Genomic DNA, 26,944 nt, shown 5'->3' with positions numbered 1-26,944 from the left:
TACCAGTCAGGGCATCATTGTCATCCAGGAGCCTCCCCGAGGTCAGGGGGTTTAGACAGTGAGCTGGAGAGGAAAGAGATTTCCACACCACTTTTTGCCCCTAAATGATCTCAAACTTTTAGGAATTTGCACAGTAATGGCGACATGGCTATTTGCCTCCCGTGAATTTTTCTGTCTTTCCTTCCTTTTTCTTCCTCACTGAGAACTACTAACTCTTATTTGCTGAAGCCTAGAATAGTTCTAGCTAGAAAAAAACAAAATTCACTAAGTGATGAGAAATTCCTTTAGGATAAAGAAGCCCGGCCCCCTTGGGGCACTGGAACCCTTTACCGACAACAGGAAGCCTGGTTTAAGTCCACTCGAACAGCAGCGTCTATTCCAGAGCCAACTCCTCCAATTCTTTCTACCCTTCATATAAAAGCAGGCAGAGCTCCGAGTCCCCAAAATAATGGGACGTGTCTCACAATCCCCCATTGCAGCTCCTAATTAACCTGAAAATGCTTCCAGAGGGTTCAGAAGGACACTTACTTGTAGCTCTCGACATGGCGGCAGGACGAGACGGTGATGAAGGAATCTGTCCGGGAGCTGTAAGTAAGAGGGCCAGGCAGAAGGAAGCCAGGGAGAAACCGCCCAAAAGCATAACTTTCCTGCTCAAACAGCATAAGCATCCCATCCATGGACTGGATACAAATCAAGTCTCGACCTGAGGGAATAGGAAAGAAACAAAAAAAATAAATAATTGTAAAGTCACCCAATGCCATACATCACTTAAGCACCTACTATGTGCCCAGTGCTAGGAGGGAGGAAACAAAGGTGAGAATGACAGGCCCGGGACCGAGGGAGGGGACGTGATCCATCTGACAGGAACCAGGGGCAAAATCTCTACACCCTGCTGACAGGAGAGCGATAGGATCTGCTGGGGGAATGGGGCGGGTCTGCCCAGAAGCCTTACAGGAGAAGAACTTGGACCAATTGCAGCAGAGGAATACATGAATGCACAGAGGTAGCAGATGGCATGTCACCTGTAGAGGAGCAGGAAGTCCAGTTTGGTTAGGACAGAATGCACAAAGAGGGAAATGGGAAATATGGGTACAGAGGCAAACTGGAACAAGGCTGTGGAGGGCCTTCAGTGCCGCCCTAGGGAGCCACAGCAGGTTGCTGAGCAGGTATAGTCAAAGGTGTGATCCAAGCCTTATCTCGGCAACTGTGCAGAAGACGGGGGTCAGAGGGAAGCTTGGGAGCGGGAATCTTGGTTATAAGACACGGGCACTAGTCCAGGCAGGAGGTGATGAGCCCTTCTCTCAGGTCAGTGACTACAGGACTAGAAAGAAAGGGAAGAACAGACAGGAGGGAATGAGGGAGAGGAAAGAGACCAGGGCGCTGAAGATTTTCAAATTCGGGCAACTGAGGAAATGAAGGTGCCAATTCATAAGAGAATTTTTACCTTTCAAGGGCAAAAGGAAAACTTAACAAGTTTAAGTTCTGGGAATTACACATTGACAAGGGAATCAAAATGTTCAAAGAACAAAAATATTTTTCAACTTTTATATTAGTCAGAGGAGAGCGGTTTGTATCTATAAAAAGTGACATTTATTGTATTTTAGTCTTAGCCAAAATCCCTTGGTTAAAGGCCACTCTTACAGTCAAAGGGAAGCTCTTCATCTAAGATACCTTTTTCCTCTTAACTCCATAAATAAACAAAGCAAATTCTCTCAAGCCTGTCATAGAATTTCTCCTCATACTTGTCGGGTTTCCATCTGGTAACCGAAACAGCTCAGTCATTACTCGAAACAGACCAAATAAAAGTCAGTGAACAGTGCTGAGCACCTACTATGTGAGGCACCGAGCTTTGTGACCCCCGCAAAGAGTAATCCTAGTAATCCTGGACATGGCAGGAATAAGGCAAAAGGTGTCTGCGGGGCAGGCAGGGAGGTCTGGGACGGCCAGGACGCTGGGCATGTTCACTGACACCAAGAAACAAACAGGAGCGTGCGTCCCTGTCTCTTCTTCCAGGACACAGAAACTGAGGCCAAGGAAAACTGAACAGATGTGGCCTCATTTGCCGTCTACACTCCTGATAATTCCCAGACGCACATCAGAGGTTGTGACAGCACAGGGAACTCCCCCTCTCAAGGGAGGCAATCCAATACTCAACAAACATCTATTAACCAACGAGGAGGGACCAGACCCTGTGCTGGGCCCTGGGGACAAAAGGGCAAAAGTAAAACCCAGCCTGCACCCGAGGATCTCCGAGACACCTGCCTGAACCCCAGAGAGGGGCCCAGCCGGGGAGGGGCAGAGGCAGAATTTTAAACCAGGCCTAACACCATGCCCAGAAGTCTGCCCACCGCCATACCCAGACTTCTCAGAGAGAAGCAAAACCCAGACAGGGTGGCTGCAGGGACTCTGTTCTCATGCTCATTCAGATTCACAAAGGGGACTTTTCCCCAAAAGAACCTAAATTCACGGCACGGCATGACCAGCCTCTTGTTCATTCGTCGCTACCCTTTGGGGATTCAAAAAAGAAGAAACAGAAAATGTCCTCTCGGCCAACAGGATGATCCGTCCTGAAAGGCTTTGGAGATGGTTCTGCTGCCCCGGAAAGCGAAGAGCCGAAAGGTCTTCAAAACACTTCCTAAATCAGAGAAGAAACAGGCGGCGGGTCCCCCGGGCCTCCCGAGGCTCAGCGAGGACCACCTCCCTGCAAGGGCCGCTGGAGACACTCTTGTCGGAGACCCTGCTTTAAGCTCCCTCTGGGATGGCCAGGAAAGAGAATAAGGGAAAGTAAGACCATTTGGGAGCCCCCGGCGAAAGGAAGCTGCCCTTCCCACCGGACGCTCAGATTACTGACCGCAATACTTCCTGTGCTAACAAGGACCCAGAATGCCCCTTGATCTGGGAACTGAACGCGACGGAGTACGTTGGGCTACAAGACACAGCAAACACGGGGCTGCTAGGTAGCACGGTGGGTAGAGTGCCAGCCCGGAGTCGGCGGGTCCTGGGTTCCAATCTGGCCTCAGACACTTTCTAGCTGGGCGACCCCCTGGGTGAGCCACTTAACCCCACTGCCTAGCCTTGACCACTCCTCTGCCTCGGGTCCGATACTCCTATCGATGCTGGGACGAAAGGCAGGAGCACGAGAAAGGGGGTGGTGATCCTCCGTTCTGAAAATCAGAGGAAAGCTCCTCTGAGGCAGGAAAGTTCAGATGAACCTGTCTGATGAAACAGCATTTAGTAGGCGCCTACTGTGGTCAGGCCGCTGGGCTAAGAGCTGGAGTCACAGCCTCCCCCCAAGGAACTTGGACCCCAATGGGGAGAGACCAGCAGAAAGACGGGAGGAGAGGACTTTGCTGGGCCTCCGAAGGGCTCTGCTCCGTCTTCTCGGGCCTAACTTGCCTTTTTCTCGTAGAAAACGTGCCATGCTCTCCCGTTCTGCGTGCTGTGCTCCTCCCTTGGAAGCGCGCTACGTGGGCCGTGTCTGAGAGCACAAGAATGTGATGCCCAGAGGGCGCTGCCCAGAGGGTGCTATGCCAGGAGCGCTGCCCAGAGGGCGCTGCCCAGAGGGCGCTGCCTAGAGGGCGCTGCCTAGAGGGCGCTGCCCAGAGGGTGCTGCCTAGAGGGCGCTGCCCAGAGGGTGCTATGCCAGGAGCGCTGCCCAGAGGGTGCTGCCTAGAGGGCGATGCCCAGAGGGCGCTATGCCAGGAGCGCTGCCCAGAGGGTGCTGCCCAGAGGGCGCTGCCCAGAGGGTGCTATGCCAGGAGCGCTGCCCAGAGGGTGCTGCCTAGAGGGCGATGCCCAGAGGGCGCTATGCCAGGAGCGCTGCCCAGAGGGTGCTGCCCAGAGGGCGCTGCCCAGAGGGTGCTATGCCAGGAGCGCTGCCCAGAGGGCGCTGCCCAGAGGGTGCTGCCCAGAGGGTGCTGCCCAGAGGACGCTATGCCAGGAGCGCTGCCCAGAGGACGCTATGCCAGGAGCACTGCCCAGAGGGTGCTGCCCAGAGGGCGATGCCCAGAGGGTGCTATGCCAGGAGCGCTGCCCAGGAGCCCCGAGAGGAGCGCCATGAGAGCGTTCCCCACACGCATGAAGCCCTGCTCTGGGCAGGGGAGGAGGTACTGCAGCGCCCCGGCCAGCGGCCCACAGACTCACCCTTTGGTGACGAGGCACCGCCCGAGGCCCGGGGGGCACGCAGAGGGCCTCCGTTCTTGGGGGATCCTAGAGGTGAGCAAACGCAAACGTCTCGGGGCATCAAAGAGGGCTTCCGGTCAAAGGGGCCACGTGAGACGAGGGACTCCGGCAGGTGAGTCAGGAGGAGGCGAGCGTTAGGCCCAAGGAGGCCCGAGGAGGCCCGTCCGGCACAGAAGCCCGGCTCCCGGAACAGGAGAGCAAGCTGGAGGCAGGGAAGCTCCTTGTTGCCAACGCTGGTGCCAGGCTCATCGTTCCTTCCCCTCGTTTTACGGGGAAGCAAGAGGGGGGAAGCAAGAGGTGCTCGGCAGGACGAAGCTGCTTCTCCAGCAGACGTCAGGCCCGGATCAGTCCAACCACGTCTGGCATGCCAGTCCCGGGAATGTTCTTCATCTTGGCAGAGACGCCGGAGGGGCTGGCCGTCTCCTCCTCCAGCCCGTGGACAGAGGAGGAAACGGAGGCAAAAGGGTGACGTGCCTCGGCCAGGATCCCCAGCTGGGAAGCGTCCGAGGCCTGGACACGTGAGGCTGCGCTCAAGGCCCCGACCCGCCGAGTGGCCGCCCTCTCTAAAGAAGCCCCACGGCGATAAGCCATGAGCTAGTTTACGTCCACCAGAAACAGACACATGGATTCTCTTGGTCTTTCTGAGCAGATGGTCTAGACGTGGGAAAGACAAAGTCTACGGGGGAGGGAGCGTCCTCGCCGGGAGCCTCTCCTTTTCTGCCTCCTGTCCTCGCCGGGAGCCTCTCTCTCCTCTCCTCTCCTCTCCTCTCCAATGCAGAAATTCTCAAGTGCTGGGGTGTTACGAGAACCTGAACATGAGCCCAGTTAGGACAAAAGGCAGCATATAATTGAGGGCCCAAAAGTCTGAAGGAAGCCACCCGGCCTCCTCCTTTGGGGCAGCTGCTCCTCACGTGCAGTCATGAGAATTCCACACCCAGATAGTGGCAGAACAGACCCCTGGGCTACATATTCAGGCTCCAAGAAATACATCTTTATCTCATATGGTAGCGACCTCCTTTAAGGGACCTAAAATCCAGTCTGTCGAGATAAATGGCAAGAAACTGGGATCTCTGGGTAGCCAAAGAAACTAACGTAAAATTCAGGTTGTGACAAATCTAACTCAGGCCAAGAACTGGGGGTGGGGGGTGGGGGTGGAGACAGACAGACAGAAAGACCCTCCCCACCCTAAGCCCATATGGTTGTTAAAAGGAAAGTTCAAGTGAATTAAGGGCAACTTTTAACTTTGAATTCCCTGAGCTGCCAGTTTGCATGGCCTCCTTGAATGTCATTTAATGCCAGTTGAACTTCCTTGGATTCCCTTAAAGGAAACAGCAAAAGTATTACAGCTTTAATTTTTTTTAAATCATAAAAACAAAGGAGTATTGTTTCTAACGAAGGCCTGGTTGGGCCTCTCCTGGAAAAACTTGCGATGGAGTCTTACAAATGCAGTGACCTATAAATGAAAATAAAAACCCTCTAAAATAGTCTTGGAGCTGAGTAACAGCAAATCCTAAGATCCATTAAAGGCATCCATAACCTTGAAAACAAGACCCCCATAACAAGCTTTAATAAGACGTGTCTTGGTGGGTTCAAGTTTAGGCCCTGATAGGTTTAGGCTACAGAGGAAAAGATGGAGGGGACAAGAACTGCCTTCAATGAAGTGAAAGGCTGCCCCATAAAAGGGCGATTAAACTTGTTCTCTCCCACCCCTGAGGGCACGGGCTGCAGCTAGGCTTCAGGTTGGGTTAAACTTCCTCACAATGTAAACTGTGCCGGGGTGTTGTGGGCTGCTCCGAGAGACGGACAGGCCTCCTCCTGGGCCAGGATGGAGCGGAGGCTGGAGGATTCCTCTTCCGGGCTGAACGAGCCGGAAGGCTCTTCCGTATCTCAAACTCTGAGCCTGTGTGGCTTTGTGAATGCCAAAATGTTGTCAAGCTGTGCCACGTCCAGAACACTGAAGGAGGAATGACATCTGAGAAGCTGCAGGAATATGATTCCATAACGTTAACCAAAGGCTGATTGTCCCACCTGGTACAGAGCGCGGCGTCAGCCCAAAAGACAGCCCAACCCTGAGGTGCTGAGCATCCATGATAGGGCGCCGAACATCCGTGATAGAGCGCCGAGCATCCGTGATAGGGCGCCGAGCATCCGTGATAGAGCGCCGAGCATCCGTGATAGGGCGCCGAGCATCCATGATGGGGCGCTGAACATCCGTGATAGGGCGCCGAGCATCCGTGATGGGGCACCGAGCATCCGTGATGGGGCGCCGAGCATCCGTGATAGGGCGCCGAGCATCCGTGATAGGGCGCCGAGCATCCGTGATAGGACGCCGAGCATCCGTGATGGGGCGCCGAGCATCCGTGATGGGGCACCGAGCATCCGTGATGGGGCGCCGAGCATCCGTGATAGGACGCCGAGCATCCGTGATAGGGTACTGAGCCTTCTCAAGGAGGCGGAGCAGGTGGGGGAGACACCCAGGAAAACTAAGCGGAGATCCCTGGCCTCAGAAGAAACTGAACAGCACCATGGGGTGGGTGAACATGACAAGCCCAAGGAGGCAGAAATAAAGACAAAAGAAGAGCCGGCTCTCCTGGAGAAACGGCCATTAGTGGCAGTGGCAGCGGCCTAGATGGCTTTGGAGCTGAGGGGAACCTCAGAATCACCTCTCCAACGCCCACTTTACAAAGGAGGAAATGGGCCGAGCACGCTGACGGGATGCGTCCAAAATGACAAAGTGGGAAAACAAGGAATCCCTCCAAATGGCTTTTACAAGTCATGTATATATTTTGTGCAGGTGAATGTGTGTGAACTGGTTTACATCACAAAGAAGAGATTAAATTTGTATCCAAAGCGCCTGACCTGGAGGTGATGCAATGGGCCTGAGGGGTCCGTCCACAAGGTCAGGGAATCGAGGAAAAAGAGCCCAAAAGGCTCATGGGGGGGAAGGGGGAACGTGACATAAAAACATGAAACGTGCCCGCCTGGAGGTCTGGCCTCCCACTTATACCCATTCCCTAGGCGTCCCCTGCAGGTGAAGGAGGCCATTCTTCACGAGGCTGGCAGAGGGAACCGTCAGGGTTTTCAAACAAGAAAGATCCACATCTCGACCCTTTCATTGTTCACTAGAAGGCAGAGAGAAGAGAAGACACCACAGCTGGAGAGGGTCACTCCCTGGCCCAGTGGATAGAGAGCCAGGCCTGGAGAGGGGAGGTCCTGGGTTCAAATCTGGCCTCAGACACTGCCTGGCTGGGTGACTCTGAGCAAGTCACTTACCCCTTCTCCTGCCTTGGAACCGATACGCCAGATTGATTTTAAGATGGAAGAAAAGAACTTAAAACACACACACACACACACACACACCAGAGAGGGTAAGACCAAGAGCCTCCTCACAGGCTCCTTTACCGGCTCCCATCCCCATGGCAGGAGCGTCTAAGGTTCACTCGAACCCTGTTCAGGGGCCATAGAATAAGAAACACCAGGTCCGGCCCAGAGCGAGGAGGCCAGGCCCGCCCAAAGGCACTCTCTGTGTGTGTTTTACATGAATGTGGGCAGACGTGTGTGTGTCGCTCTACAAACAGGAACACTGCAAAGCATCCACATCCTGAGGAATCTAAGGAGGCCGCCACAGCCGGGATGCTTTCTGACCGGTCGGATGGGAGGGAAAGTGGGGCGAGTGCGCCCTCTGCTGGCCAAGGCGGGGACTTACAAGAGGCGACAAAGCTGTGGGGAAAAGGCCTGAGCAGGGCCATGGCCAGGCCTCCAGCTCCCAGGCCTAGGCCCCGAGGCCTGGCGGGCTGCCTCCCCGCGGGCTGCCCAGCAGAACCTGCCCAACATGGGACACTCCCCGGGACGTTCCCGGCTCATTCCTGGCACTGGCCCCTACAGGCCGGGCCGAGATGTCGCCGCCTCTTCGGGCGGCTCCAGGATGCCCTTCAAAGCCCCACAGCGACCCCCCTTCAAGGAGACCTTTTGTGACACCCCCATCCAGGCGGCATCGTGTCTATCTGTGTGTGTCTGTGTGTCTGTCTGTGCGTGGTGGTACTTTTAGTCCTTCAAGCTAAACTTCAGTGAAGTGAGCCCAACCTTCCGATCAGATCTGAGTTCGAGGGCACTCAGGCCCGGGTTGATTTCCTCCAGTGAAGGAGGCAGAGAAAAGATGTCCCTGTTTCTGGACCTCCGCCCGGAGGGGCTGCAGCACCTCTCTTGGGGCGAGCTTCCCGTCTGCCTCGAATCTCCGCCGCACAAAGGGCGATGATTTGCCCGGCCTTTCAAGGGTCCTGTGGCCGGGACCATCCCTCCCATGCAGAATTCTGGCACGCTACCTTGGATAAAGCGCTAGGCCCAGAGTCAAGAAGACCTGAGTTCAGATCCGACCTCAGAGTCAATAACTGAGTGACCCTGGGCAAGTCCCTTAAGCTCTGCTTGCCTAATGCACTGGAGAAGGAAGTGGCGAAGCACTCTGGGACCTTTGCCCAGAAAGCCCTCCAAGGCAGGGGGAGGCCCCAAAGAGTCAGACCCACCCCCCGAGGGGCTGAACACACTCTCTCCAGAGCTCCAGAGGCGTCCCACCTCAGCTCTGCTTCAGAAACCAGCTCAAATGTTTCCTTCTCCAGGAAGCCTCCCTGATCTCCCCTTCCCAGGCCCGACTTTGTCTCCCACCTCGTGCACGTCGCTGGGGTGTCTTGTGGCTCTCCTGGCCTCTCCCCGCACACCAGGCACACAGACACCAATTAAATGGGGTCTTTTCCTTCGGCACAGCACGACGGGCTGCAGAACGACTCAGAATCTCACCAAACGGTTTGGCCCAAGAGTCGCTAAGGAATGGCCGGGGGACAAGCGAGAGCCGCAGGGCCGGGGGAGGCTTGGTCACTGCCCATTCATTTAAGGCCTTTTAGACTCGCCGGGGACGTCCCAAGATCATAAACGTGAAGCTCGGATAAAGCCCGGGTCGGGCTCTCCAGCCACAGCTCAGGGGCACGGCGGATCCACTGGTGTCCCTGGAGTCTGGAAGCCCCGAGTGGGAGTCCCGGCTCTGCCTTTCCTTCCCAGGCACATAACATGGGACAAGTCCCTGAACGCCTTCACTTCCTCCTCTGTAAAATGAGGATGAGGACAACAACGTACCGGCTGCGAGGTTCAAATGAGATAAAATGGGCCTAAAAGGCTTTTTAGGCCGTGAGCGGATATCACGGTAATTCTGAGGGGAAAGTAAAGGCCAGAAGAAATATGAAGCTGCAGGACACAAAATAAACGCTCGGCATTTCTATATATTTCCAACACGACTCAGCAACAAGAGTTAGAAAGAGAAACGCCATTTACAAATCACTCCGGACAAAATAAAATATTTGGGAATCTCTTTGCCAAGACAAAGACAAGAATTATAGGAACGTGACTACCAAACACTTGTCACACAAGTAAAACTGGATCTAAAGCATTGGAGGAGCATGAATGGCTCATGGGTAGGTCGAGCTAATATAACAAAAACATAATTTACTTATTCAGTGCCAGACCTATCAAAAGACCAAAATTTTCTAGAATTAGAAATAATAATAACAAAATTCATCTGGAAGGACAAAAGGTCAAGAATATCCAGGGAACTCATTGTAAAAATGTGAAGGAGGAGGCCCGGCAGTACCAGATCTCCAACTGTACCCCAAAGCGGGGGTCATGAAAATGATCTGGCACTGGCTAGGAGTCAGAAGGGTGGATCAATAGACAGGTTTAGGGGTAAATGGCCTCATCAAGGCAGTGTTTGATAAACCCAGAGATCTCAGCTTTGGGCATAAGAACCCACTATTTGACAAAAACTGCTGGGAAAATTGGAAAACAGTATGGCGAAATTTAGATATAGACCGATATTTCACACCCTCTACCAAGATAAGGACAAAATGGGTTTATGAATTAAACATAAAGAGTGATATTATAAGTAAATTAGGAGAACATAAAATAGTTTGCCTGTCAGATCTATGGAGAAGGGAAGAATTTAAGACCAAAGAACAGATAGAGAACATTACAAGATGTAAAATGAATCATTTTTATTATATTAAATTTAAAATGTTTTGTAGAAACAGAACCAATGCAACCAAGACTAGAAGGGAAGCAACACACTGGGGGAAAAAATGTTATGACACATTTCTCTGATAAAGGTCTTATATATAAAGAAATAAGTTAAAGTTAAAAGCAACCAAGTCATTCTCAAATTGATAAATAGTCAAAGAGTTAATTATAGGCAGTTTTCAGATGAAGAAATCAAGCCTATCAATAAATCATATGAAAAAATGTTCCAAATGCCTCGATTAGAGAAATGCAGATCAAAACAATTCTGAGGTACCACCTTACACCTAGCAGATTGGCCAATATGACAGCAAAGGAAAGTGATAAAAGTTGGAGGGGATGTGACAAAACTGGGACACTGATACATTGCTGGTGGAGTTGTGAATCCATTCTGGAGGACAATTTGGAACTATGCCCAAAGATCCATAAAAGAATGCATGCCTTTTGATCCAGCCATACCACTACTAGGTCTGTAACCCAAAGAGATAAAAGGAAATGGGAAAGGACCTGTTTGTACAAAAATATTTATAGCTGCCCTTTCGGTGGTGGCAAAGAATTGGAAACTGAGGGGTGTCCTTCCACTCGGGAACAGCTGAACAAATTGTGGTGTATGATAGTGTTGGCATACTATCGTGCTACAGGGAATGATGAACAGGATGATGTCAGAAAGAGCTGGAAAGGGGGCAGCTGGGTAGCTCAGTGGATTGAGAGTTGGGCCTAGAGATGGGAGGTCCTAGGTTCAAATCCGGCCTCAGACACTTCCCAGCTGTGTGACCCTGGACAAGTCACTTGACCCCCATTGCCTACCCTTACCACTCTTCTGCCTTGGAGCCAATTCACAGAAGTCAAGGGTTTGAAAGAAAAAAAAAAAAGAAAAGAAAGAGCTAGAAAGACCTTCCTGGACTGATGCAGAGTGAAACAAGCAGAACCAGGAAAACATGGTACAAAGTAACTGAAATATTGTGGGACAATCAAGTGTCATAGACTTTGCTACTAACAGCAACACAATGATCCCGGACAGTTCTGAGGGACTTAAGACAAAGAAGGCTATCCACATCAACAGAAAGAACTGTGGGTAGAAATGCAGACGAAAACATATGATTTGTCATTTGGTTATTTGGATATAGTACTGTGGGGATTTTGGTTTTATAAGATTACTCTAGTACAAAAACGAATAGGATGGAAATGGGTTTTGAGTAATGATACGTGTATAACCCAGTGGAATTGCTTGTCAGCTCCAAAACAGAGGAGAAAAGGGGGGAGGGTGACAACGTGAATAATGTAAGCTTGGAAAACTTATATGTAAATTTGTTAATGGAATAAAATAAATATATCTTTTTTTTTAGTTGAAGGAATGGACTGTAGAGTGAGGGACCGGGGAACCTCCCCATCAGAGGAAGAGCCCATAGAGGAGTCCACCAAAAGGGGTGGTTATAGAAAACGAGGAATAGAGCTTCTCAGACATCGAAGAGAGAAAAGAGGAAGGCGGAAGGGATGGTCAACAACGAGGGCTTTCAGCTATCAGGTGTCATTTGTAGCTGGATAAGCCAATGGCCAGTTATTTAATGAAAACGTATCTGCCCACCAGACAGGGACTTTGGAGAAGTAGTCTGGTTGGATGGGGCTGTTGAAGAACCAATGCGAGGTGCTGAAGAAGCGGGGGAGCGGGGCATGCTAGGTGGCTTTTAGTGCACTAAGAAGCAGGTCTAAAAACAGGAGCTTCTGGCTTTAAATGGGGCCTCAGACACTTCCTTGCTGGGTGACCCTGGGCAAGTCACTTCACCCCCATTGCTGAGCCCTCCCTGCTCTTTTGCCTTGGAACCAAAACCCAGTATGGATTCTAAGATGGAAGGGAAGGGTTGAGAGACAGACAGAGAGAAGTAAAGAGGAAGGGAAGGTGTTGGGGGTGGACGGCTCTCTCAGGAAGTTTAACCAGCAATGGGACAATGCCAAGGTGGGCTGAAGCACTAACGGAAGGTATCCTCAGGGTTAGCAATACAGACAGAAGCACGCCTGTCAGATTACAAAGAGAAACCAGTGGTGAGGAAGGGATTAAGAAGGAAGCAGCGAGAGAAGGTGGCTCCTGGAAGGAGGACCAAGAAGCCTGGAGGAAACGGGATCCAGGGCCCAGAGACAGGAACTCTTTTTAGTGAACAACTGAGAGATCTCTGCCTCTGTTATCAGAAGAGAAAAGAGCCAGTGGTTCTGAGAAGGTTCCAGGAACAGATAAGGGAGTTTAAGTGAACAGGGCCCTGCCCCCACCCCACCCCCTAAACTGAGAGCCCTGCCCCCCACCTCCCCTTTCCGCAGACAGGGGAGGGAGGAAGCATGGAGAGGGAGGGGGGACAGCTCCGCCCCAAGTCCCTCTGGCTTTCTAGTAACCAACCCTGGCAGGCGACAGCAGATGTGCCATAGGCTCACCAACCCTAACCTCCATCATCTCTGTGGAGGAGGCTCCAATCACCTCTAATAAGTGTGAGAGGGTGGAGTTTTTAGAAGGAAAAGAGAAGAGAAGGAATTTCCATGGAGACAACCGAATTTTTCAAATGAAAGTGGTTTGGGGCCCAAATAATTCAGATGACCAACTTTCCATTTCACTTTGGATATATACACATAATCTTATTCTTCTCCATTTTCACACAAGAATCTCTCATCAACTTCTTCATTTCAAGAGTACAATCCATTTTGTCAAAGGAAAACAAACGACCTTTGAGCTGAGCCCTTACATTTGAATCCATCCTAGGAGAACCGATTTCTTTTTAATGTGCCCCACATAAAGTTCCTGACACGGGCATTATCATAAAAAGCTGGCATAAAACTGGCTGTTAAAATGGTGGGTTTCTTTAAATCCACAAAAGGCAGCTCGACCGCTTTGAAAGAACATCCTGAGCCCCCAAAGGCCTCCAAGGCCCATCGTGCCCTCTCGGCTCGAGCCTTCCATTGGTTCAGAGTAACGACATGCCGGTCACTCCACACCAGTGTCCTTCGGGGCTTTGGTGCAGGGAGGAGGCTCTCGAGATCTCCAGAGTCGGCCCTCTCTGGGGGAAGGTGACGACGATAATGATAATGTTGTGGACGACGGGGAGCACTTTACGGGGTCTGGTCCTACCCTAACCCTGCCAGGGAGAGGCGGCAGCCGCATATCATCTTGGAGGCGAGAAAACTCAGGCTCAGGGAGTTTCCGGTGGCTCGTCCCACCGTGGCAGAGAGATAAGTACTCTGGGTTCCTAAGAAGGCCATTTCACAATATGCCCTACTTAAAAAGCTACCATCTCAAGAAGCAAAAAACACTTGTGTGTGTGTGCGTGTGTGTGTGTGTGCATGCGTGAGTGTATGTGTGTGTACATGTGTGTGCACGTGTGCGTGGGCGTGTGTGTGCGTGCGTGTGCATGCGTGTCCAAGCTTGTAGATAATTAATAAAATCCTCACAGTTAAACAACAAGATCAATGACTGCATCAATGTCCGTGTTCCCTCTAAGGATGAAGCCCACCCTGGGCGGCTGCCATCCGTGTCCTCCTCTCAGTTTCCCAGAATGGCTCCCCCTCCATGAGGAGGACCTTCTTGTTTTCTTTCCACATGGGATACCCGTGGCGTGGCGTGTGCAGCCCTCACTCCACTGCCCTTCATCACAGTCTCTCTTTTGACAATGCATGAAATTCGTCCAGAGACGCTCCAATATATCTACTACATCCTACTCTTTAAAAGGCAAAATAGAAAAGAATGGCATTTCTTAAATCAAGGGGAAATGGAGAGGGGGCTATTCTATATGTTATATGTAGCAGATAAAAGTACTGGGCCTGGAGTCAGGAAGACCTGAATTCAAATCCCATCCCAGATCCTCAATGGCTGTGTGACCCTGAACAAGTCTCTTAACCTCTGTATGCCTCAGTTTCCTCAATGGTAAAATGGGGCTAACGACGGTACTTGCCTCCCGGGGCTGTTGACAAATGAGATAATATCTGTAAAGCGCACACAGAAGGCCTCTGTAAATGCCGCTCCTGTCCTTGGCGGCTTTGTCCGTTTACTCTTACATACTCTGAAAGCTTTTTCGAAACCCTCCCAGTGGTTTGAGTTAAGACGGAGTCATCTAACTCTGTTTTGCAATTATACAGAAAATCAAAAGCATCTGTTTGAACCTGAATCGTGTTTACAGAATCAGCCGCCCCACCGGCCCGTCTACACCACATTCTTGGGGAGCAGCTCATCCGGTGCGCGACAGTCTACACAGGGAGAGGGAGCAAGAAGGGCGCTGGCCGGGAATGGCGGCAATTCCGCCATTTTCTCGTCATCTTTGCCACTTCCGCGTTGTTTGCCCTCCAAAGGGCAGCTCTCGGAACCGGTCCCTGGGCTTAACAGGCAATTCATACAATGAATGCCGCCCTCGCGCAGCTTCCTTGTGGCTAACTGAGCCTTGAGTGCTCAGAGCCCTTCCCTGCCGCCATGTTGTGGGGCTCCCATCCGCCCCGCCCCCCTCCTGCCCTCCGGGGAGGTTCTTTTCTGGAGGGAGGGGCTGGGCTGGGGGGCGGGGATGCTCCGCGTCTCCCTAGCAAACAACTCCAATAGAACGCCGGAGTTAAGAGGAGGAGCCGCTCCAGAAGGCCAGGGTTGGGGTACGCCGTACCCCTTTCTGAAGCGTGGTCCCCTTTACCGGATGACTGTGCCCAGGGCCAGAGGTGGAAGGCTGGAGGGCAGCCAGAAATGGGCCCACACGAAGGGCCCCAAGACGGCTGGATGGATGGGCGGGAGCCGGGGCCCAATGGGGGCGAGCCGCAGCGCCTCTGGAAGTCCAGTGTGGAATCGCGGGGCAGAGGACGTGGGCCGCGGGAATGGGCGCCCCCTCATCCCTCCCCCGCCCGGAAAAGGCAGACGGGACCCCTTTTTCTAGAACAAATAGGATTTCACAGCAAAGGCTCCGCCGGGCCTGCACTCCTGCTGGAGGATTCCTTCCCCTCCGGCAGTCATCGGACTCGGGTGCCCCTTGCAAAACTCCAAATGCTACCTAAGCCAGACTGAACTGCAATTGAAGGGCCGTGGAGAGTCAGGCCTAGAGACCGGAGGTCTTGGGTTCAAATTTGACCCCAGGCATTTCCTCGCTGTGTGACCCTGGGCAAGTCTCTGAATCCCCATTTATCGCCCTTCCTGCTCTTCTGCCTTGGAACCCATACGTAGTACTGATGCCAAGACGGAAGTGAGGATGTTTTAAATTGGGAAATGCTGAACAAAAAAGTAGAGACAAGGAGATACCATTCATCGGGCATGTTCTGAGCTCCTGTGCCTTTACAGCACTTGGTTCTGCCCGAGTCTGGTTGGCTCCCACCGTCTCTGGGGTCTCTGGGCTATGGTGGGGTCCATTATGACCATGGCTGGTTTCCTCCCCTGCACTCATTCTCAGGATGGCCTCTGCTCCCCCGATGGAGGCTCTGATCCCCAACCAGAATGCCCCCCCCTCAGGGAAGGCCCTGCCCCAACACTTGTCTGTCTGATCCTCCCCTCCACCCCCACCCCAAAGTACTTATCAAGACTGGAAACGGGCTCATCCACCCCTCAGCCTTCACAGATCTTTCCACCACACTCGCCCACCACCCACGACACAGAAAGTCCTGAGCCCTTTAGATCTCCAGGCACTCCGGCTCGGCCCAGCCACGGCCAGGTCCATCCCCATTTGGTAAACTGAGGGTCTGCTGCCCATCTAAGCCCTAGAGCTGAACACAGCCAAGTGAGTGTGGCAGAAAGAGATGGGGAAGGGAACCTCTGCCTCCCAGGTATGTCCTTCTGTCTCGACAGCAACAAAAAATTATCCTTTGCATCAGTTTCTTAAAGTCTTTACATTCTAGACTTTTAGCTTACAGGAAGTTGTTCCATCGACTTGGATTTTTCCCCCAACGTCATCAGAAAATGACTTTAAATCTTTCTGCATTTTATAAGCAGGCCGGTTGTGCTAGAACCAATTATTTTTAAAAACCTCCTAGAAGAAGAAATTAAAACTGCATCGAAAATTCTCCTCTCCATCCCAGAGCTTTTTATAGTTCTTCTTATTTCCTCTGGTCATTTTGGTTTAATGTGTAACTGGTGAATAGGTTTTTTATGTTTCACTTTAGAAGTTCAATCTTCCAAAGGCTCCGCCAGAAATGTCCGTCTTGAAAAGCCGACGGCAGCCAGTTGGCTTTGCCAGTGACATATTTATAAAGTGAAAATGTAACCCACAGTAATTTTCTGCAGATCAGATGGAATCACTTAGTGTTCTCTACACGGTTTCAACAGTCTCTGCCTCAAGAGGACCGTCCCTCGGCCAGCGGCGAGCCGGCTACTGTTGTTTGGTTCTCGGGGTTACCCGCACAAAATACAAACGCATCCCACGGAGAAGCCCTTTTTCTAGTCTTTAGGCTTGGGCAAAAGCACCAGGAAAGCACGAGGAGGGCAGGACTTTAGAAATGCACCCATTTCTCCATAAAATAACTCCAGTTATCTTGAATCTAAGACTCTGCATCATCTGGGATTTCCACTCTGCTTGGTTTACCAGATTTCCAAAAAATCTCTCATGCAACCAATCGTGCTATGAAATCACAACGTCCTAAAGGCCATGTGACACCCAGTAAGAAAACCCCCTTCATTTGCTCATCCGTAAACATTTTAAGAAGAGTCATCAAGTTACATCTACTTTTGCCACATAACAGATGACTTTACTCCCTGTAAACAAGCGTTAATCTAGTAAGAAGTCCTAACTTAAGGGCTAAGAACTTTTTTTTCCCCGTATTTTGATGACGCTTCTTCACTATAATTGGTTTCCTTTATAATGCTATTATGTATTTTATTTTATGCATTTAAAAACCTTAAACAGTATTCTAAAAAGGACTCCATGGGTTTCACCACACACAGCCGCCCAGCCAGTCTGAGACACAAAGTTGGGGGCAGGGGGAGGTGTTAAATAAGATACTATCTGCCAGGCACTATGTTAAATGCTTTACAGATATTATAATCCTCACAACCACCCTGGGAAGTAGATGCTTTTATTATCCCCATTTTACAGATGAAGAAACAAGGTAAACAGAGGCCAACTCATTTGCCCAGGGCCTAAGCATCTGTGGCTTCACTTGAACTCGGGTCTTCCTAACTCTAGGCCCAGTGCTCTGTCCATTGTGTCATCTAGCTGAAAACGGGTTCTGCTTTAAACACTGCGTTTGTGATGGCAGTTTTTAAAGCAAGTGTTTAAAATATTTAAGCATCGTCATTCACTCCAATTCAGCAAATTCTCATGAAGGGCCTACTAGGAGCCTGTCCCTCTGCTCAGCAAAAACCAGCCCAAAGGCCAGAGCACAAGGAGTCTTCTACATCTCCGCCCTGGCTGAGGCTACAAAAGGTTCCCAAATCTCTTCGAGGTGGGCCGTGGCCTCGAATCCTGCCAGGACAACACAAAACTTCACTGCCTGGCTTAAAATGGCGCCGTGGCTGCGATCCCCAAAGAAAAGGACGAGCCCGTGATGTGGAGAGAGAAAGGGACAGACTGGACGCTGCTTTGAGGGCTCAGCACCAGCAGGAACTTCATCAATGACCCCTTGTGGACTTGACTTGGCGCCAGGCTTCCGGGTCTCCCAGGCACCCAACATGGTTCTACCAGTTGTCTGGGAAAGAAAAGAAGCTGCGATTTTTATCCCCAACGAGGGAAAGAGCTAGGTAGAAACCAAACATTTAAAATCTTGGGTTCTTTACAACTTATTTGGGAAAATAAGCTCTTGTTCCCATCCGACCAGGACCAGATAATCATCCTGGCAGGAGTCCTGGAGGGGGCAGCGAGGAGGTGTCTGCTGGGCTTCTCCTCCCCATCCCCATGACGTGCCCCGGGCAGGCACTTTTGAGAAAGCCGGCCCAGGGACCTGGTTCTAAAATGGTATTTTCCTGCTCTTGGTGATGGTCACTCACCAGACAAGTTACAACCTTAGCTCTGCTGGCATGAAGAAAAATCCATTTGAGAGATAGGAAGCCCTTTCCGACAACGACGTATAGAGTACAGTGGGAGATCCGAGGGATTAAAAGATAATGATGGGTTCAGCTTTTAAAGAGCTAGCAGTCTCGTTAAGGAGCATTTAGCACGTTTAGATGCACTGGAGCACTGGTCGAAGTCCTGGCTTCAAGGCCAGCTCCCTACAAGCAGTGAGAACTTGAGCAAGCGACTTAAATCTGTGAGTCTCAATTTTTCTCATCTGTTAAATGGAAATATGAATAGTTGTACAACTGATAGAGCAGCAAAATGGCATAGATACAGGGTGCCAGGCCTGGATTCAGGAAGACTTATCTGCCTGACTTAAAATCTAGCCTCAGACTCTTACTAGCTGTGTGACCCTGGGCAAGTCACTTAATTCCCACTGCCTAGCCCTTACCACTCATCTTCCAAAAGAGTTGGAGAAGGAAATGGAAAATCACTCTTATCTTTGCCAAGAAAACAACAAATGGGGTCATGAAAAGTCAGACACGGCTGAAAAACGATTGGACAACATACGTAATAGCTTTGTTGTGAGTAAAATGTCTCATAAACGGAAAATCGTCTTATAAAAAAGGGGGTTATTATAAGAAGATGCACTTAAAGAGAAAGAAATGTCAACGCATGGGGCAAGAAATCTATTTAGTCCTCTCAAATGGTCTGTGACCCCACACCGATGTCCCGAGTTACATCCCCCCAAAGCACAGGATATCGTGGAAGAAAGCGAAGCATCAAAGGAAAAAGCAGTTTTCCATGGGGATGAAGGCATGGAACCAGGGAAGAAAACATTTGGACAAAGAAAAGAGCAATTAATGAAGATAAAAATCAAATGCCTAATTTAACCACTAACTCTGGACATTTACTGAGACTTTTATAACAATGATACTGCACTGTCCATTTAGCACATCAGAAAACTGGAACACGACTGCAAAGTTAGGCTAAAGATTTGAAACTCCTACAAGTTCTCTGATCGCTCTGATAAACCATATTACCTTATCAAATGTGAAAATGTTCCATGTCTTCGTTCCCATTGAAAACTGCTTTTTCCTTTGATGCTTCGCTTTCTTCCACGATATCTTCTGCTTTGGGGGGATGTAACTCGGAACATCGGTGTGGGGTCACAGACCATTTGAGAGGACTAAATAGTTCTCAAAAAACTGATACGCCTAACCAGCACGGTCTACGCCAAGTCCTGTCATGAATCGTGGAGGGCTCTGACACAGTCTCATTTCCTATTGGTCCTGCTGGGATGGAAGAATCTATTGATTATCCATCCTGACTCCAAAAGAGGTGTCTGAAATCTCTTTGTGCCTTTTAAGGGAACTCCTAGTCAGTGTAAATAGGATACAGGAATCAGCCCACGACCAGTCTAATCTCCAAAGGCCACCACAGCCCAAAATCTAGATAATTCCTAAGATGGGGAAGGGTTTAAGAAGTCTGCCTAGAAGCAAGGCTGCTGGGGGGCTCCAGGTGCTGCTAGAAGCACTGACTTCACCCGCCACCTAAACCAGAAGCATATCCCAGGAATGGCTCCTTTCTCAATTCATTTTCCTTTTATGCCAAGAAGAATGACCTTTGACCTGGCAATGGCAGAACAAAAATGACTAATAGCAAGTCTACAACCACATTATAGAAAGAGGTAAGAGGAATTCAAGTCACCTTGCTAAGATGAACTACATCCTACATCCTGAAGGAAGAGGCAGGTGGGACTGCTGAGCCTCCATCAATGACTTTGGAAAGATGATGGAAAATGGAGAGGGTACCAGACTGGAGAAGGGTGAAGGATGTTCAGGTCTTTTAAAAAGGGCAGAGAACAGTCAGCAAACTCTAGGCCTGTGAGACAGTATCAATTTCTGGGGTGAATCTAGAACAGATCATGAATGAGGTAGTGGGTGAATATCCAGCTGGGAAAGAAGCGATTAAAAAGGAACAGGAATAGCTTCATCAAGAACAAGTCATGCCACGCTAACCTCATTCACTTTTGTGACAGGACTACTGAACTGTGGGTTTAACAGACAAGTCTTCCTGACTCCAGGTCGGGCCCTCCAGGGGTGAGGGCTCTGTCTTCGGGAGGCCCCCAGGAGGGGCCTTGGCTCTCTGGACAGGGCTCCCCCACTCCCTCCTGCTCTCCTTCCCTGGGGGGATGAGGGAGTCTGTGTTAGAGAGGCTCTGAGGGCACCCCAACAGCCCCAGAGAGGTGGGCAAACCCTGAGGCCTGGGGATAGAAAGGGAGCCGTCCAGGCTTCCTAGCTGTGTGACCCTGGGCAAGTCCCCTAAGCCCACTGGCCAGGCCTCACCCTTCTGTTTCAGAGGGTTTTGTGGAACAGGAAGTGAGCAGTTCTTTAGCTCCATCGTGGCTGGTTCCTGGTCTTTCCTTCCGACCATTTGTGGGGAAACCCCAAGTGCAGCCATTAAATACCAAACACAGAGCCTCGAGCTCAAGACAGAAGAGGGAAGAGTGGATGAAAGCCAGGGAAGCCAGGCCCTCCCTGGATCCTGTCCGGGGCCCTCTCCGGGGTCCTCACTATAGCTCAGACAACGGGGTGCCCAAAGGCCCCAGTACAGAGTTTGGAAGGACCAAATGGGGCTGGCCCGAGACCAAGAATGCGGTCCGTCCCCCAAAGCTTTACAGTGTCTGCGGAGGGACCCCAGCAGGAACCTGCCAGGGTGGGGGGGGGGGCAGAGGGATGCCAGAGGTCTCAGAGGAAGCAGAAGCCCCCAAAGCACCCCCAGAGCCCCTGGCACAGCCCAGCACGTGCAGGCTGGCTGGATTTGGGTGCTTCTTGCTGGGGACCTTCTTAAGGAAGATGCCCATCGATGGCTTTGCCAGCATTCATTTATTCTTACAGAGAGCCAGGATGATGATTCACTTCGTGGCGGCTCCCAAACCGATCTCATTGGGGTCCTCGGGAGACAGCTGGGGAGTCACCAAAGAGCCTGGGGGCGGTGAGGGGCCACCATGGAGAGAGCTCCAGGGCTGCCATGAGGAGGGCCTGGGTTCAAGTCTGGCCTTGGGTCCTCCCTGATGAGGTGACCCTGGGCAAGTCACTTAACCCCAACTGCCTGGCCCCGACCACTCTTCTGTCTTGGAATCCATACTTGGTCATGATTTTCACCCAGAGGGCGAGGCACCAAGGATGGGCCGAGCGAGGCTCAGGCTAGAGGCTTGGAATGGGGAAGATCTGAGTTTCAATCCATCTACGGACACTCACTAGCCCGTGACTGGGCGAGTCCCTGAAGCTTCCATCTCTCCACCATGAAATGGGGGCACCTGGAGAAGAAGAGGGCCGAGCATTCCAGCAGCCTCGCCAAGGAGGCCCCACGGATGGGACAGACCCCCAGACAACGGACGCACAGGGAGAGGAGCGAGAGAAAGGAGGGAGCAAGGAGTGAGGGAGGAATGAGAGAGAAGCCGCCCTTCTTCCTCCCCTTCTCTCCAATTCCTTTTCCTTTCACTGGGATGGAGCCTGGGGCAAAGCGTGGGGAGGGGGCCGCCAAAGAGGGGTTAGGAGGGGATTTCTCCCTCATAAAGCCCAAGTGTGTAAGCCAGGCGTCCTTGTAACAGGAAGCCTTCTAATAAGGGTGGCCTGTGTTTCCCTTTTCCATGATTCTGAAAGAATGAGTTTTATGAGGTGTCGGACAAAGAAATTATCAGCCGAGTTTTATGCCACCGAGTTAAAAGCTTTGGTAGGACCCTATTTTTAAATTTAGTATTCGCTTAAATGTGGGTCCTGCTCCGTTGGGCCAGTGCCGAAGTCTGTTAATAAGCCGCCGCCAGCGCGTTCCCTCAAGGACAGCCTTTCACTCGGGCCTTCGAACAAGAATTATTTTTAAATTCTGTTCTGTGGTTTTCTCCGCTGAGGCGGCTCTTTGTCTAATCGGCACATAATGCGTTCGTGGATCCCTTCGGCCGTTTTTTGCTTTCCTGAAGGACGGCGATGACTGTTTCTGGAACCTTGAAAAATCCGCTCCATCGCTCCTTCCTCCCTCCGTCACGGCCGCCCTCGTGCTTCACAAGCCTCACAAAGAACAAATTCTGCGCCGAGGAGTGGCGGGACAAACGACACTGAGCCACAGCAACGACATGGTCCACGTGAAGCCTGCGTCCAGCCAGACCCACAGATTCCTCAGTGAAGGGGGACATTCGATCAGGCTTCATAGTGCCCAGAATCTGCCTCCTGCCAGGCTTCTTTTCCTTCTGGCATTCCAGGCCTAGTGACTGGGTGACAGGCCCAGTCCAGCTGTTCTCCCCAGGTTCGGCTTCTTCAGTGGCCAGCGCCCTTCCTCCTTTTGCTGGGCTGGACCCGTCCCGTGGCCTGACTGTTTGCTGTCCATCCTCCGCTGAACCTGGGCCTGCTGCCATGACCCCCGGCCTCTCCTCCTCCGCTCAGCACAGATCTGCTTGGCACCATCAAGTGGGCGCTCAAGCGCATTGTCTGACGAAGATCCCGGCACCAAGTGCACACCCTCCCCTCCGCCATCCCCGGCCACCATCCTCCCAGGAATCGCCCCTTCCTTCTGCCCCTCTCCATGCCCTCTCGGCGCTGCCCGTCTCAGGTCCAGGACCACGTCCTCCTTCTGGGGGCTTCCTATGGCCCCCAGAGAGCCCCAAAAGCCCGCTGGACACGGCTCTCCTTCCCACCCTGTGCCTGGCTCAGGCCCTTCCTGGTCTCCCTCCAGGGGGCTCCATACACCTGCACACGGACTCCCTTCCTGTCTCTTGTCCGTGTCTGTGTGGGGAGTCCAGCAACACACTGTCCTACGCACATCCTCTCTGTTCATGTGGGCACAGTTACGTTCTGCTCATGTTGTACGTGTGCTCAGGCTCTGGGGGCACCTGCTCTGTGTCCCCAGGTAGGTGCAGAGCTCGCCAATTTCTAACCCTAACCCTAATCCAAAATTCATGCAGGCCGTCTGGGGGTCTTCCTTTCCGTTACCTCTGGGTGCATGCGTGGGACAGGGGGTCCCAGCCCTCCAGCCTTCCGTGCATGAGCGCCAAGCCTGGCCCTGCTTTGGGGGTCTCCATGGGCCGAGCCAAAGGAAGCAGGGCAGCATTGCCCATTTGGGGAATCAAAAGAAACTGGGATTTCTGCCCAAGAGCCCAGAGGGGCTTCCCACAGTCTCCCCACCAGGAGGCAGCAGAGGCCAGATCAGAACTCCAGATGGGAAGCCATCCTGACCTGGCTGTGCACACCAGACATCCCAAGGCCACCTGCCCTCTGGGGGCTCCCACACACCCTAGCCTCCCCCTCCTCCCTCATTCCCCTAGAGGTTCAAACACGCTGCTGTGCTCCCACATTCCGTGGCCTGCAGGGACCCCAGACCAGCGGCCCCCCTTTTCCAGGTAAAGCAGGCTTCACAGTCCCAATCTCCGGCCCCTGGAGTCAGGAGGATCTGGGTTCAGATCTCGCCTCCATTGGCCCAGTCCAGCCCCCGGCCTTAGAGCAGCTTCTCCCTCAGAAACAGGCCTGGGCCAGACCCTCATTTCAGGGACTTCCGCTCTGAGCTGCCATGAAGCTCCCTTTTACACCATCCTGAAGGCACCCATTTAGCATCTTAAAAGCTTGTGCTCTCTGCTTGCGACCATCTTAACTTCCTTTGACAGGTTAGAACAGGGGAGAACAGTGATACCCCCAGAGGCTCCCTGGTCCTGTCGGGGCTTCACAAAGGGCTTTCCCAGCTAGAAAGACACAAATGTTCCCAGGCCAGAGCACTTAACAAATGTCGCTCTCCAAGGACAGAGTCCCGAGTTCCGATCTAATGTCAGACACTTCCTGGGGGCGTGACCCTGGGCCAGTCACTTCACCCCGTGGCCTAGCCCCAAGCGCTCCCCACAGACTCCAAGACAGAAGGGAAGGGCTAAAAAAGGTCATTTGGGGAGTCCAAAACACAGAGGGCCCAGCCAGATGGAAGGCATTCTTGGGCCCCCTCCCGGCCCAGGCCCCCACGAGAGGGATTTCTGAAAAAAAAGCAGGAAAGGGGGCGGAGGGCCCAGAAGGGAGCCCCAACACTGGCTCTTGTCACAGTGCGATGGCCCAGTAGAGGGACGCAGAGCTGGAGGAGCCACGGGAGCACCCGGCGCCTCTATGCAACCTGGACAAGCCTGTATCTGCCGATGCACTGCTGGGGCAAAGAGGAAGGCCGACAGCTCAGATGAGGAGTCACCCTGGAAAGGGTTGGACTGTCTGCTGCCGCCACAAGATTAGACGGACGGACATATACGGATAGACGGATGGATGGCTGCCGCTCATCTGGCTCGCTGGGCTCTTTGGCAGACCTCAGGACCGAGGAACACGGGAATTCTTATTTATGTGACAACTTAACTCCAGACAAGCTGAAGGCAGTCTCGAGCCTGGCATCCATTGTGTGTAAAACCTCCTCATCTACAGGCGGGAAAGGCGGCGAGGGCTGGCACAGGCCTGTGGCCATTCTCAGGGCCTTCGAGGAGGCCAGGAGGGGGGCGGGACAGGCCTGTGGCCATTCTCAGGGCCTTCAAGGAGGGGGCCGGCCGGCTCTCACACCGGCACTCCTTCCTGGGCCACTGAATCCCAAACCCAGCGACCCCGGCCCGGCCTGTATTTTCGGTCCTTGACTTATACAACGTCGGCCCTGGATTCGAGATTACAGCTTTCCTACAGAAAACAAATGTGTACCTCTGACGAGGCCGGATGATTTACTGAAATGAGACCGTGAAGAGGTAAAAGGGGAAAAAATGGCTTTTCTCAAATCTTAAAAAAAAAACAAAGGAAAACCAGAGGGAGGCAGGTACACTGTCGAGTAACAGGATTCATTTATTTATATGGAAAAAAACGGATTTTAGCCCCTCTTCCCGACTATGGCAACCTCAGCAGTCAGAGACAAGGAAGAAGAGAGCGGCCGGGCAGGTGCGCCTCTCGCACCCACGTCCTGTAGGCCAGCGAGGTCTCAGACAGGGGCGATCGCCCTGAAAGAGCGCTTCCCCGTACAACCTCCAGGCGGGGGCCGCCCCGACCAGAACAGGCCAATGCCCGCCGTCTCTCCTGGCAGACAGAGCGCAGCGAGCACGCCGCAGAGCACTGAAGGCCCTTCCGGTCTCTGAAGCGCTGGAGGATCGGGTCTCCCCCGATGGAGGCTGGATTCGGCAGGTACAAACAGGGTCCCGACAAGCACGGAGAACGGCGCTGGCAAAGGTGAGGGTTACAAAGGGGGCCGGCAGACAAGAGGGCAGCTCGGGGCCTCCAGGAGGCAGGGAAAAGGATGCCACTGACTTCCCTGGGGATGGTGACCCCTCCTTGCTCCCCACAGCTGGCTTCTGCGCAATGCTGAGTGTCTCTGTGGGCCCCGAGACCTCTGGAACCTTTCCAGGGTTGCCCCTGACGGCAGAATCCCAGAATGAGCCCTCCGGGAGGAGGCTTCATGGGGGCTCCCAGAATTGGGGCCAGCTTCTCCAGGCTTCCTGACAATCAGGACTTTCCCAAACCCTCCCTCAAAAGAAGAACCAACATCTACAACTGGGCAAAACTCCCCAATGTCTGTCTGAACCAGGTTAAAATATAAGTGGGCAATAGTCAACAAAATAAATAAAATCACAATGCAGCCTAAAGAATGATCATTTTTGGTTTGGGGAATCAAAATGCAGCCCCGGGAGGCCATTTTTATCTAAGTTTGACATCCCTGGGGAAAAAAAAAGAAACTGTCAGAAATTAATCCAAGCTTTAACACCAAAAGTTCTGGCTTTAAGAATGAAAAAAGGTAAATAGTTCTGAATTAGAGCAACGGAGGAAAACAGGGAGAAGGGCTGACCCTCTGCCCAGGGCCAGCAGGATTTCCCACAATGAGTGAGCTGGACAGAATGGGATATACCTCTCCTTCCCAACTGAAAGTTCAAATAAATGTCAGAAAAATCATGGAAAAAATGACTCAGGCCATTAAAAATAGGAAGAAGGAAACTAATAAAACTCAGAAATATCTACAGGAAGAAATACATAGGAAAGAGAGGAAATCCTATAATGGCAAAGAGCTTGCGATATGGCCACACGAAGCCCCAATTTCCCATCAGGCCTCACTGGAACATGAAATTAATTCAGGAGGAACAGAGAGCACGTGGGACGTGATGGGGAACGAAAGGATCTGAGGATCCAGGAAAAGGGGGGCGAGGATCCCCTTGGCCCAGCCCAGCCTCCATCCTAGTCCTGGCCAGAAACTAAATGATGGCTATGCAGCCGGGTCGTGCTCCGACATCATCGTCCAGCACAGTTCCTGAGAGCTCCCGGGGATGGCAAAGATCTTCCTCCCAATCAGAGAGGAGGCCTCTTCCCAGATCCTCGGTCAGGGCTCCCCCACACGGCTCTCACCCTGAAGCGTGCCTGGCCAGCCTGAGTCCAGAGGGCACGTTTCAAGGGCTGCTTCCTTTACAGCAACTTCCGTGCCATCATCCATCCGTTTCTGAGGTTGGTCTTTGACTGTTCAACTGAGGAGGTGCAGCTAATGAGCAAGTGACAGTGATGGACCAACATGAAGAACATCTGTTTTCATACTACCAGGAACGGAGGTGGGGTCATGGCTGTTGGCTCCTTTGGGAGGGTACCCAGCCACTCAGACAGGTGGCACAGTACCAACTCTGCCCGGAAAAGTGCCATGCTCTGGAGGTCCTGAGATGTAATCTTAAGGAAAGAAAGGGAAAGAGGGAAGGAAGGAAGGAAGGGAAGGAGGGAGGGAGGGAGGAAGGAAGGGAGAAGAAAGAGAGAAAGAAA

General features: G+C 52.1%; 1 protein-coding gene across 1 annotated transcript in view; it reads right to left on the bottom strand.

The window, feature by feature from the left end:
* The window catches only part of BBS9 (Bardet-Biedl syndrome 9), a 309,955-nt gene that overhangs the window by 275,440 nt on the left and 7,571 nt on the right, over nucleotides 1–26,944 (bottom strand). The window contains exon 4 of the mRNA XM_044675618.1: nucleotides 529–703. Coding sequence (XP_044531553.1) covers nucleotides 529–703 — 175 coding nt within the window. The remainder of the gene's footprint in view (nucleotides 1–528; nucleotides 704–26,944) is intronic.

Source organism: Gracilinanus agilis, chromosome 1 (assembly GCF_016433145.1).
Source record: "Gracilinanus agilis isolate LMUSP501 chromosome 1, AgileGrace, whole genome shotgun sequence".
Taxonomy (NCBI): Eukaryota; Metazoa; Chordata; class Mammalia; order Didelphimorphia; family Didelphidae; genus Gracilinanus; species Gracilinanus agilis.
This window is presented reverse-complemented; position numbering and strand designations above follow the sequence as displayed.